Here is a 12,606-nt window from a genome sequence, read left to right on the forward strand (position 1 = left end):
GTCCAGCTCTTCACGACCCCATGGACTGCAGCCTACCAGGCTTCTCTGTCCGTGGGATTTTCCAGGCAAGAGTACTGGAGTGGGGTGCCATTGCCTTCTCCAGCCAGAGACACTTTTGTGCCTAAAACCTAAGACCCTCTGGTGGTCGTTTGCCCAGAGGGGTTGGCGACAGGAGGGATCATACCTTCCAAATGGGGAGAATAAAATGCAAAAGAAAGTGGGCCTTAAAGTTATTTGGATTAATGAAAGCCTCTTTGTTGCTTCTAGAAGCCCAAGAGGGCATTGTTTGATCCAGAGAAATAGGTAGATGTTGCTGAGAGTCTGCCATGGAACTGTTTATATTTAGAAAGCCACCTCTACCAGGGAATTTTCCTTAAAAATTCAACTGATAACTGATTTAGGTCAAATCCTATGGATTCCCTTTCAAAAGAACACGAAAGAACCCATCAAGTAGATGGTTACGTTCAGTCCCACATAAGATACAGAGTTGGGCCTCTGCCAGGCTCAGTCGCTCCCCACAGGCTCAGTCAGGGCTGTAGACCTCTCAGCCAAGTTGCATCATCCAGGAGCATCCCTTGGGAGAAACGCCGACTCCCAAGGCAGTGGGTAATGCAGGGGGAGTTGCCAGAGCCATGGAAATGGCAGCTGTCAGGGTGGGCAGGGGCACCTCCTGCAGTTAGCTCAGCATATGCCTGTGCCCCAAGACCCTGAGAGGCTCAGGTGGATGTAAGATGAGGGGAGTCAGACCAGCTTCATACCCTTTGGGGAACCCAACTTAGGTGATGTGGGACTGAGGTCCGACCTCACCAACAGATGGTCCCACCTCCACTCCCGCCGTTTTCCTGCCTGAGCATTCTCTGCTGTCCTGGAAACGAGGCCAGAGGTAAAAGGTGTGTGGGACCTCGACAGTGAAGTGCCCATAGTTCCCCACCCCTCAGAAGCCTACCCAAATTCTAAAGTAAAAGAGAGCCCAGGTTTAATTGATCATCACCTGTTTGAAGCACAGCCTCATAGACAGGCCTGCAGACTTGCCCCTGCCCTCCTACTGGCTGTGGAGAGCTCCGTGCCCCATCCCTGCAGCTCCCCAGGGAGGGCTGGCCGTGGGCTCTGGAGCTGCTGCCCGGAGGCAGGAGGACCTGCTGGGCAACGTGACAAGTAGTTCTCCCAGGCCAGTACACCAGGTCCTGGGAGGCACAGTAAGAGAAACAGTCCCACCCCATCATTTGGCTCCTTTATGCTTGACTGAAGCACATGCCATTACTCCGGGGACATGAACACTCAGGGGAGCGTGAGCTGGGAGCAGTTGAGGCTCTCACTGATGATGAGATCTGAGTGCCCCCTCCTCTGAAATCTCAGCATGTTCTGTCTCCTCCGTCCTCCCAGCCACTGCCCCTGTCAGAATGAAGTTCTGACTTCATTCTTTCACACCTTGCCTTTAGTCATCACTTCCCCAGCCACTCACCCTTCACGTGGTCTGGAGTGATCTTCTGAAGCATGACTTGAAGGTGGGACACCCCTTGCAATACTCTCAAACCCTCCTGGCCCCACGGTCTGGCTGCGTCCCACCATCCAGCCTCCGCTCCTATTGTTTCCCTCTCACTGCCTCTGCTGTAGCAGGATTGAACGTGGGTTCCAGATGGACGTGGCACGGGCTGCCCTTGCGTTCCCACAGCTGGGTCTTTTCTCCCAGTCTTTCTCTCTCCCTGGGAGACTCACCCCTGCACATACAGCCCTCCTCATCCTTCAAGTTCCTGATCAGGTCTCACTTCCTCCTCGAAACTCTCCTGCCTCCCTTGCTCAGGGACTCCCCGGCTCTGCTTTTCATGGTTACCCTCACGCCCTTCTCACCTTCCCCGTCCAGCCTTAGTGGACCGCCTGCAAGGATAGGCTCCAGCTCGGACACCCCTCTCTGTCTTCTGAAGTGTCTAGAGCAGGCACTCAAATGATTGTCAGCCCTGGATGTATGACCTCAGGATGTTTCCTTTGATGCTATTCAACTTCAAGGACACCTACCTTAACGGGGAAGAGTGGACTTAGGGGTGGCTATAACCTAAGTCAGCAGATAAACCAGCTGTTAGCTGGAAGGTCCTCGTGGAGGGGAGAGAAGGGGTGGCCCTTAGGCTCTGAGCTGGGCCTTTGATGTTATTTATTTCATTTGATCCTAACAACAACTTGATGGTGGGGAATAGTTCCATTTATTCCTGCTTTTTATCAAATTCACGTGCAACTTGGAGAGGGTAAATCCTTTGTCACTTCTAAGCTGGCAGTCTCTACCTTGGTCAGGTTTTCCAGGTCACAGCAAAAAATTCTTGTGGAGTCTTATCTGGAGACTATGACATGTTGGCATTTCCTGCCTAGCACGCAGTTTTATCTGTCTCTGACTCAGCTGGCAGAACACCTGGCTGGCTCTTGGCCACGTCAGGGCTCATTTGGTCTGAGGAGGGCTGGCTGTCTCCACCAGGTGCTTTCTGGGTCTTGGGTTCTGGCCTACCAGGCTGCGAAACCTGCCAAGAATAGAGTAGAGCCGGGCTTCTCACCTGATGCCTTGTCTGCCTCAGAGCTCACTGCGCCTGCCTGCCCTGGCCTCCGCAGGTGCCCAGCACCCCGAGGCTCCTCACTGGAGCTGTCCCCACCATGGCAGCTCAGAGCAGCAGGCCCTGACATTCCCTGCCGTGCACCTGAGTGCAGAGCCCCCTGCACACGGTGACAGGTTGTCCCGTGCCCCTCTTCACTGTGTGTGGCTGCTACCCCAGGAGCTGGCACCTCGATCGTCTTGGCTTACGGAGCCCAAGGCATCTCAAGAGAAGCTTGCTCTTCAGCCTTAGTCCTGGGGCCTTTGCTCAGCTTCACTGTCAAGGTGATCAGACCTGGGCCTCGAAGAGCAGAAAGGTGATGGGGGAGGGGCAGACCCAGATGGATGGTCCTTCCTGGGAAGACGTCAAAGTGTGTGTGACAGTTAAGAGGGCAGGGTCGGGCGTCCTGACTCCAGTCTGGTCCTATCGGCTGTGAGAAGAGGGTTCCCCGCCTTCCATTCACTGAACAAATATTTATTGAAAGCTCTATCAGGCAGGGTTTCTGGTTGCAGACAACTGAAACTCACTCAACTTGAGCAGAAAAATAATATACTGGAATTAAATCTGAAATGTCATAGAATCAACAGGCAGGCTGGAAAACTGAGCTCCAAAACAGGAAGCCATGGGAAGTGGGGTGACAAAGCCATCTGCTCTCCATGGAGTAATCTCCCACTGGCCAGTGGCTTTGCTGTGCCCGCAAGAGCTGTAGCCCCAGGTACCTCGGAAAGGAGGTCTCTTCCCTGTCTTCCTTAGTAGGTGCGCATGCTCTGTCTCCTGCCGAGGCTCCTGCAACTAGAAATGCCCCAGATAGGAATTCTGGGTGCTTGACAAGCCCCAAAATGACAACCATCCACTGCACAGGCACTTGGGGATTAAGCATTGTTTCTGGTCAGGGTCTGAGACACACAGATGGATAGGACATGCTTCTCTCCACGGCAGAGCACAAGGTGTGCGAGAGGTCGCTGTGTACAGTGGGTGGGGTAAACTCTGGTCACCGAGGGAGCCACCGGGAGGGGTGCCTCACCACCCAAGGTTGACTCCCCGTGAGTGGGCTCTGGTGCCATTCACAGAGGCATGGACCACAGAGAAGGTAAGAGGCTTGAAGTGAAAGGTGACAGTGTTGTTTTCCTGCCTAAATTCCCTGCGGCTTTGACCTGGGGAGCTGAAGGAAGACGACGGGAAAGCCAGGCTGCATCTAATGCTGTCACAGAAACAGGAACCAGGTCCCAGGCTCTGGGGCCAGCCGGGCCCGTGTGGGGCACAGGGCAGTGTTCCATGTCGATCAGAAGATGACGGGAAACAAAACTCGAGTCCTTATCCCCCTAAATGTGTTCCAGGGCCCTGGTGCACACGTGGCCTTCACTCAGCGGCTCCCAGAGACTGCCTGCAGGTGAAGGAGGCGCCGTGGTGTGCACAAGGGGACTGGGCCCCCGGGTGCAGCAGCTCGGGGCTGAGCGCCCCCATCCACCCAGCTCCAGCCTCATGTGTGGTCCCCTCCCTCCTGGAGCAGGGGCAGTGGGAAGTCACCAGCCTGCCTCACACAGAGGCCCTGAGCCCGCCTGGGCCTGTTCTCTTCTCCCTCGGGAGGGAGACACCCCAGGCCGGCTGCAGTGGTGTGCTGTGTTCATCCCCTTCGTCTCCCATTAGGTGACACTGCTGAGCGTGGAGATGACCGCCCTGAAGGAGGAGAGAGACCGACTCAGAGTGACGTCTGAGGACGAGGAACCAAAGGAGCAGCTTCAGAAGGCCATCAGGGACCGGGACGAGGCCATCGCGAAGTGAGTGGGCATGACTTGTTTAACTGTAACTACACGTATTAATAACCTGAGAATGTGCTCAGTCTTAGGTGTTCAATCATACAGAAGAATACAAAACTCAAAGAGTTTCCCTGCTACTCGGGAATTTCTCACTCCCCATCCCATTCTTCTTCCCAGACAGACACTACTAGTAAAAGTCAGGTATGTGTTTTTTGCAGATTTTTTACATATGTGTATGCAGGTGTATATGCAATGCAATTTTTGTGGACTCTTTAAAAAAATCAGCGAGATGATGCTCTACATGTTTTTTTTGTTGTTTGTTTTCACTTATATCTCAGCATTCTGATCTCACTATGCGTGCTCAGTTGCTCCAGTCATGTTCGACTCTTTTCAGCCCCGTGGACTGTAGCCCTCCAGGTGAGAATACTGGAGTGGGCTAATCTCATTTTATATACACACACACACACACAGTTTTTTTTTGCTGTTTTTGTTTTACTATTAATCACAGACATTTTCAAGCATACACAAAAGTAGAAAACATGAGACGAATTCCGACCTACCTACCTCAGTTTCAATGCTAATGAACAGCACGGCCAGTGTGGTTTCATCTGTAGCTGTCCATTTCTTCCCCCTCCCCTTCTGGACCATGTTAATGTGGATCACGAGACATATCATCTCACCCATAAACATTTTCACATAAATCTCTACCAGAGGAAGACTCTTTATTGTAAAACACACGCCAGAAATATCACACATGAAAAAACTTCAATTTCTTAATATCATCTAGTATCCAGTGTTCAAATTTCCCCAGTTGTCCCATAAATGTCTTTTTATACTTGATAAGAATCAGATGCCAAACTCCAGCATACTCTGTTTTGTTGTTATGTCCCAAAAGGTTGTAACTCTTCCCCTTCTCTTTTTTCCTTCAATTTGCATTTATTGAAGAAACCGGCTCTTTTAATTCGTAATTTTCCTACATTCTGAGTTTGACTGCATCCTCAGAGTGTCACTGAACATTTTTCTTTGTCTTTGTTAATTTCTAGTAAACTGGGTCACTTTTAAATAATGTTTTGTGATTTCTCTGACAGATAAGAAATGCATAAATGCATTCTTGTACATTCAAAATATGTGGCAGTACAAAGGCGCAAAGACCATATTTATTTCCCATCCTCCCGAGAATTATCTTTGTCACACATTCAATCTGTCCTGTTTATTGAGGCTAAGGAGATAAAGGGCACTAAAATTGTGTCTGCTTTGCAGGCTTTATAACACATTAATAACAACATTTGTGCATCACTTTACTGCTTACAAAGCATCCTTTAATCCTCCTAGCCACAGCAAGAAGTGGAGCCTTTCAATCCCAATTTTACAGATGAGGGCGTTTCCCCAGGATCGCAGCTGATGCTCATCGCTGGCCTTCACCTCAGTCTCAGGCTCCTTTTCCCTCACCTCAGGGCTACTTGGCAGAAAGCTAAAAGGAGCTTATTTAAAAGAATTTGTAAATAGATACCATTTGCCTTTTTTAAGAAGTAATATGATATTTTAATTTCTGACTTTAAAATTCCCCACATCTTCCCCTTTTCATTTTCATACACCATTGTTCCCTCCCCTTGTTCTCTTTAGTCATTTCCATCATTTCCATTTTGGTTTTACATTTGGGTCCCCGTTTCTGTCTGGTCAGAATCTCCTATCAAGTTGTCTTTCAATTTCCAGTTCATTTTGGAATTATCCTTGGTGAGAATCACAAACCTACACTGTCTTAGCCATTCCTGATTCAGTTCAGTCACTCAGTCGTGTCCGACTCTTTGCGACCCCATGGACTGCAGCACACCAGGCCTCCCTGTCCATCACCAACTCCCGGAGTTTACTCAAATTCATATCCATTGAGATATGATGGGATCGGTGATCCCATCCAACCATCTCATCCTCTGTTGTCCCCTTCTCCTCCTGCCCTCAATCTTTTCCAGCAGTGGGGTCTTTTCTAGTGAGTCAGTTCTTTGCATCAAGTGGCCAAAGTATTGGAGTTTCAGCTTCAACATCAGTCCTTACAATGAATATTCAAGACTGATTTCCTTTAAGATGGACTGATTGGATCTCCTTTCAGGCCAGGGGACTCTCAAGAGTCCTCTCCAATGGATGTAGTTACTGAATACTTGAATTGTTCAGTTGCTCAGTCATGTCTGACTCTGCAACCCATGGACTGCAGCACGCCAGGCTTCCCTGTCCATCACCATCTCCCAGAGTTTGCTCAAACTCATGTCCATCGAGTCAGTGATGCCATCCAACCATCTCATTCTCTGTCGTTCCCTTCTCCTGCCCTCAGTCTTTCCCAGCATCAGGGTCTTTTCCAATGAGGTGTCTCTTCGCATCAGGTGGCCAAAGGATTGGAGCTTCAGCATTAGTTCTTCCAAAGAATATTCAGGACTGATTTCCTTTAGGATTGATCGGTTTGATCTCCTTGCAATCCAAGGGACTCTCATGAGTCTTTTCCGACACCACAGTTCAAAAGCATCAATCTTTCAGCACTCAGCTTTCTTTATGGTCCGACTGTCACACCCATACATGACTACTGGAAAAACCATAGCTTTGACTATACAGACCTTTGTCAGCAAAAGAATGTCTGTGCTTTTTAATACACTGTCTAGGTTTGTCATAGCTTTTCTTCCAAGGAGCAAGGGTCTTTTGATTTCATGATTTCAGTCACCATCTGCAGTTACTTTGGAGCCGAAGAAAATTAAGTCTGTCCTTGTTGCCATTGTTTCCCCAACTAGTTGCCATGAAATGATGGGACCGGATGCCATGATCTTTAGTTTTTGAATGTTGAGTTTTAAGCCAGCCTTTTCACTCTTCTGTTTCACCTTAATCAAGAGGCTCTTTAGTTTCTCTTCACTTTCTGCCATAAGGGTTGGTGTCATCTGCATCTGAGTTTCTTGATATTTCTCCCAGCAATCTTGATTCCAGCTTGTGCTTCATCCAGTCTGGCGTTTCTCATGATGTACTCTGCATATAAGTTAAATAAGCAGGATAACAATATACAGCCTTGATGTACTCCTTTCCTAATTTTGAACCAATCCTTTGTTCCATGTCCGGTTCTAATTGTTGCTTCTTGACCTGCATACAGGTTTCACAGAGGCAGGTAAGGTGGTCTGGTACTCCCATCTCTTGAAGAATTTTCCACAGGTTGCTGCTACCCATACAATCAAAGGCTTTAGTGTAGTCAATGAAGCAGAAGTAGATGTTTTTCTGGAACTATCTTTCTTTCTCTGTGATCCAACGGATGTTGGCAATTTTATCTCTGGTTCCTCTGCCTTTTCTAAATCCAGCTTGAACATCTGGAAGTTCTCAGTTCATGTACTGTTGAAGCCTGGCTTGGAGAATTTTGAGCATTATTTTGCTAGTGTGTGAGATGAGTGCAATTGTATGGTAGTTTGATCATTCTTTGACATTGCCTTTTGGGGGGATTGGAATGAAAACTGACCTTTTCCAGTCCTGTGGCCACTGCTGCGTTTTCCAAATTTGCTGACATATTGAGTGCAGCACTTTCACAGCATCATCTTTTAGGATTTGAAATAGCTCAGCTGGAATTCCATCACCTCCACTAGCTTTGTTCATAGTGATGCTTCCTAAGGCCCACTTGACTTCGCACTCCAAGATGTCTGGCTCTAGGTGAGTGATCACACCATCATGGTTATCTGGGTGATGAAGATCTTTTTTGTACAGTTCTTCTTTGTATCCTTCCCGCCTGTTCTTAATATCTTCTGCTTCTGTTAGGTCCCTACCATTTCTGTCTGTTGTGCCAGTCTTTGCATGAAATGTTCCCTTGGTGTTTCTTTTTCTTGAAGAGATCTCTTATCTTTCCCACTCCATTATTTTCCTCTATTTCTTTGTACTGTTCATTTAGGAAGGCTTTATCTCTCTTTGCTATTCTTTGGAACTCTGCATTTGGATGGGTTTATCTTTCCTTTTCTCCTTTGCCTGTCGCTTCTCTTCTTTTCTCAGCTATTTGCAAGGCCTCCTCAGACAACCAGTTTGCCTTTTTGCATTTCTTCTTCTTGGGGATGGTTTTGATCACTGCCTCCTGTACAATGTTATGAACCTCTGTCCATAGTTCTTCAGGCCCTCTATTTATCAGATTCAATCCCTTGAACCTGTTTGTCACTTCCACTGTAAGGGACTTATTTTAGGTCACACCTTAATGGCCCTATTTTTTTCAATTTAAGTCTGGATTTTGCAATAAGGAGTTCATGATCTGAGCCACAGTCAGCCCCTGGTCTTGTTTTTGTTGACCGTATAGAGTTTCTCCATCTTTGACTGCAAAGAACATAATCAGTCTGATTTCAGTATTGACCATCTGGTGATATCCATGTGTAGAGTCGTCTCTTGTGTTGTTGCATAGCAGTGTGGTATTTTGGAGTGAGACCATACTATTATGAATAACAAAGGGTGAAATTACGTCAAATAATTAGGGAATAAAATGGTAAAATTAGGGTGCTAATTGTGGAAGCCCAGTAAGTTAGAAGTAGAGTCTGGTTTGTCAGCTTCTCTCAGCTAGAGAAACAGAAGAGAGCTGGCCATCGGGCTCTGACCACCCTCCATCTGCATAGGAGGTGGGGATACAGCCAGAGAAAGTGCCAGGGTGTAGGAGAGCAGAAGAAACAAGTTGTCCAGTCCCTTCCACTAAAAGTGCACCTAGCTCCAGCACCTGGGTGACAGGAAATTACCAAGTCTCCATGAAACCTTGAAATGCATGCCCTCACCTGCTGCCCGCAGAGGCCGAGTCAACCTCCTGGAGTATGACTGAACAGATTTGTGAGTTCTCCCTCCTGAGTAAGAAGGGTTTTGGAGTGAGGCCCTGTCCTTCCTGGCCCTGCCCTTAGAGTGTTAGACCACTCCAGGAGGGTTCTTTTTCTGTCCCTCACAAATGAAATTCCGGGTATACAGAATTCAGACGAGACCTAAGGAATCACTGAAGTGTGGGGCAACCATACATTTGTGTAGGGCTGTGAGAGTTTTATATACATCATCTCTGATCTTGGCTGCATTTTAGAATCTTCCCCGACCCCAACCCCAGGGCCCTCTCCAGAACAATTCTTCAGTCTGAACCTCTGGGTTGGGGGCAGCTCCCACCCCATGATTCTAATATACAATAAGGATGAGACTTTCCCCCAAGAAGAATAACTTCCCTCTCTTCACTGGACAGCAAAAACCTTAAGGTGTTCAGAAAAGTTAACAATTTTATCTCCTTGCAGGTGAAAGGTCCTCAGTGAGAAGAAATCCTGGGCTGGCATCTGCCTTACACAAGCAGAGGGCTCAGTTGCTAATGGTTTCATTTATACAAGGAATTCGCCTAGCCCTTTGAAATATTCCTTTTTAAAACTGATTAATGTATTGATCAGGGGCTTCTGCAGCTTTGTTATTCTTGTTTTGTGCTTTCTCATGAATGATAAGCTCCAAGATGCCCTAGTGAGCAAACGTTCCGAGGGTGCCATCCCAGGCTGTGACTGACACCTAGGCCCCCAAGGTGGGCCCAGCTCGAGGGCCTTCCGGAAGGAAAGGGTTCCCTTTTGTGCCCGGCGGGCTGCAGTTGCCCCTGGACCTGTGCCACTCCGGCTGCGGCGTTAGTCAGCACATTCCGGGGTCTTCAGGCTGCTCGTGGCGCCACCTGCCGGGAGACGCCTGTAAGCTCAGGAGGTTTCCCTGCCATGGGGCGCCAGGGGTTTGCGCTGACTTTCCAGGACCGTGGTGTGGGCCAGCCGGGGCGTCCTTGGCAACTGGCGCCAGGCAAGGATTTCCGCCACTCGCGACCAGCCAATGGCAGCGGCCGTGACGGGAGCAGTGTGCGGCATTTGAGACACTGGCGCTCATTGGCCAGGCTCAGCTCATGTCCCGGCAGCCGCAGTGTGGGTGGGCGGGCCCGCTGCGAGCGGTCTGGAGCGAGTGGGCGGGCCAGCTGCGAGCGGTCTGGAGCGTCCGGGATGGGTGGGCAGGGCCCTGTCCTGGAGCCCCGGGGTGTCGAGGTCGGTGACCAACTGCTCGGTAGACTTGAAGCCACAGAGGAAGTGCTGGTCGCGCGGTGGCCCGAACGGTTCACCCCAGCTGCCTTCTAGTCGAGCTTGGCTTTGATGGGGGCTGAGCAGCCCCTCAGGGTGGGTCCTCACAAGGCCATGCACATTGGTCTGTGGCCCTGTATGATGAGCGCCGTCTTAGTTTTGCCCTTTTAATGTGAACGGTATCAGTCCCTGAAGGGCTAAATACTCATTTGGCAGCTGGACAACCACTGCCACCTTATAGAAGCTGCCCAGCTAAGGCTCTGCCACTTTATCCCCATTACTTAGTATCCCTGCAAAGTTACCTTTTGCAGTGAACCATCATGGTTTAGGAATGCTGGGGAAGGTGAACAAAGTAGTATGTAAAACACATCAAAATGTGAAAATACAAAATGCAGAAGTGCGGGAGCAATTACTCATCAATGGTCATCCTCCCAAGAGAACCAAGTAGACATTTTTGGGTGTGACCTTCAAATATACACAGGCAGGTTTTCTTATACAAAACTAGTATATGTGACCTTGTCTCTTGGTTCTTTTTTACACTCAGCACAAATCACAAGTGTTTCCCCACTGTCAGTAAATATTCAACACTGTGGTTGTTACCGGCAGGTGACTGTTCCATCATATACTTTGCCCCGGGCCCCCTGATTGTTGGCTACAGTGAGTAGCTGAGCTCTGCAGCAGCGTAGCTACCACTGCACACACCCTCAGAAGAAGGGGTTGCTAGTGGAAAGGGGGCACCAGTGGGTTAAGTCCAACTTCCATGGGGACTGGTATTTTGGGGGAAAGATGAAGGCAGCAGCCCCTTAGTGCTGTGAGAGGTCTTTGATCTCTGGGTTCCAGTCCTGACTTAAGTATCCTTCTCTCTCAATCACTTCACAATGGCGATGTCAGATAATCCTTTCACCTACAGCTTGTTTATGAAAGTTGAGAAAATGTGTATGAAAGCATGTTGCCCAACTTTCCAGGCCTCTGGAAGTAACACTGTAGCTACAGTTACTGTTTGTTGTGAGTTTGGGGTCAGAGACACGGACACCAGGTGCCCCGGGCAGAGGACCTGATGCTCTGGCACAGGGTGTCAGCGCTCATCCCAGCTTGTGTGTTTCCAGGAAGAACGCTGTGGAGCTGGAACTCGCCAAGTGCAAGATGGACATGATGTCTCTCAACAGCCAGCTGCTGGATGCCATTCAGCAGAAACTGAACCTCTCGCAGCAGCTTGAGGCTTGGCAGGTAAAAGAGTCTGTGAACCCAGGCTGAGTGTAAGGATGGGTTTGTTACTGGAGGGTCCCGTGTGTGTGGGTGAGCAGTGACCCGTCTTCACTGTGTGAATCCAGGCCCTGAGTGCCTGGAGGAAGCCACTTTCTAGAGTGAGGAACCCGGCTATGCTGACCTCCAGGCTTGAACAGGGGCCTCCTTCAGCCGCTTGTCTTGGCCTTGTTGAAATTAGCTCTAAAGATACTGCTGTCGATGTGGAGGGCCCAGGAAGCCCTGTATGACTGACTGGAAATTCATTACTGGATGCATGTCGTTCAGGCACCCTTGGGTTACCAGCGGCCGCTGCTCTTCCCTTTCTCAGAGGCCAGCTTCCTTCTTCCACAGAGCACCGTCCTGGCGCAGGTCTGGGGAAAGTGAGTCAGTTCAGTATGTCCGTCTCTAGCACCATGGGTGTCAGAGTCCCATCAGCCTGCCCTGTCCCAGGCCCCCGACGCGCTCCCCACTGGGCCAGGGCCATGACTTGCTTTTTGTTAATGAGATTAGGGAAGTACAATTTCAGGATATGGGTGTAACCATTCATGTTTCTCCCCAAGAAATCCTAACTGGACAGATGAAAAGACCCCTGCAGCTTTCCCAGGCAAGCCCCTCACAGGGGGCAGCTTAGAAGTCACTGTTCCTCCAGGGTCCTGCCTGGCTGGCTGCAGGAGCGCCAGGGTCCCCCCAACCCAAGAGCTGCTCCCTGCCTCCCAGCCCGCTGTGTCCTGGCTCACCGCGTCTGTTCTTCTCTTTTCTCTCGGCTACAGTTTGCTTCCTCAGGGCTTTTTACTATCTGGCTCCTTTGGTTTCTGATCTAGTGGCCTTTCTCAGTTCCCGTATCAACAGCTTTAGTTGTACACCCCTCCTGCCTTTGAGGTGAGCTCTTCAAGCCCCCACCCCCTCACCTCTCCTCTCCCGCCATCATGGTCCCGCCCCACCGCTCCCTCATGCTCACCATGTCGTGTGTGTCGGTGCCGG

The 12,606-nt window shown here is 49.6% G+C and overlaps 1 protein-coding gene across 3 annotated transcripts in view; it reads left to right on the forward strand.

The window, feature by feature from the left end:
• Positions 1-12,606, forward strand: part of BICDL1 (BICD family like cargo adaptor 1) — a 78,179-nt gene that overhangs the window by 62,536 nt on the left and 3,037 nt on the right. For 2 of the 3 annotated variants that reach the window (XM_020904216.2, XM_070475388.1), the window contains 2 exons: positions 4,221-4,351; positions 11,487-11,607. In XM_020904216.2, the coding sequence (XP_020759875.2) occupies positions 4,221-4,351; positions 11,487-11,607 (252 nt within the window). Of the gene's footprint in view, positions 1-4,220; positions 4,352-11,486; positions 11,608-12,395; positions 12,505-12,606 lie in introns of all 3 variants that reach the window. The other variant, XR_011490711.1, reaches the window with a different exon arrangement.

The sequence above is a fragment of the Odocoileus virginianus genome, chromosome 12 (genome assembly GCF_023699985.2).
Source record: "Odocoileus virginianus isolate 20LAN1187 ecotype Illinois chromosome 12, Ovbor_1.2, whole genome shotgun sequence".
Taxonomy (NCBI): Eukaryota; Metazoa; Chordata; class Mammalia; order Artiodactyla; family Cervidae; genus Odocoileus; species Odocoileus virginianus.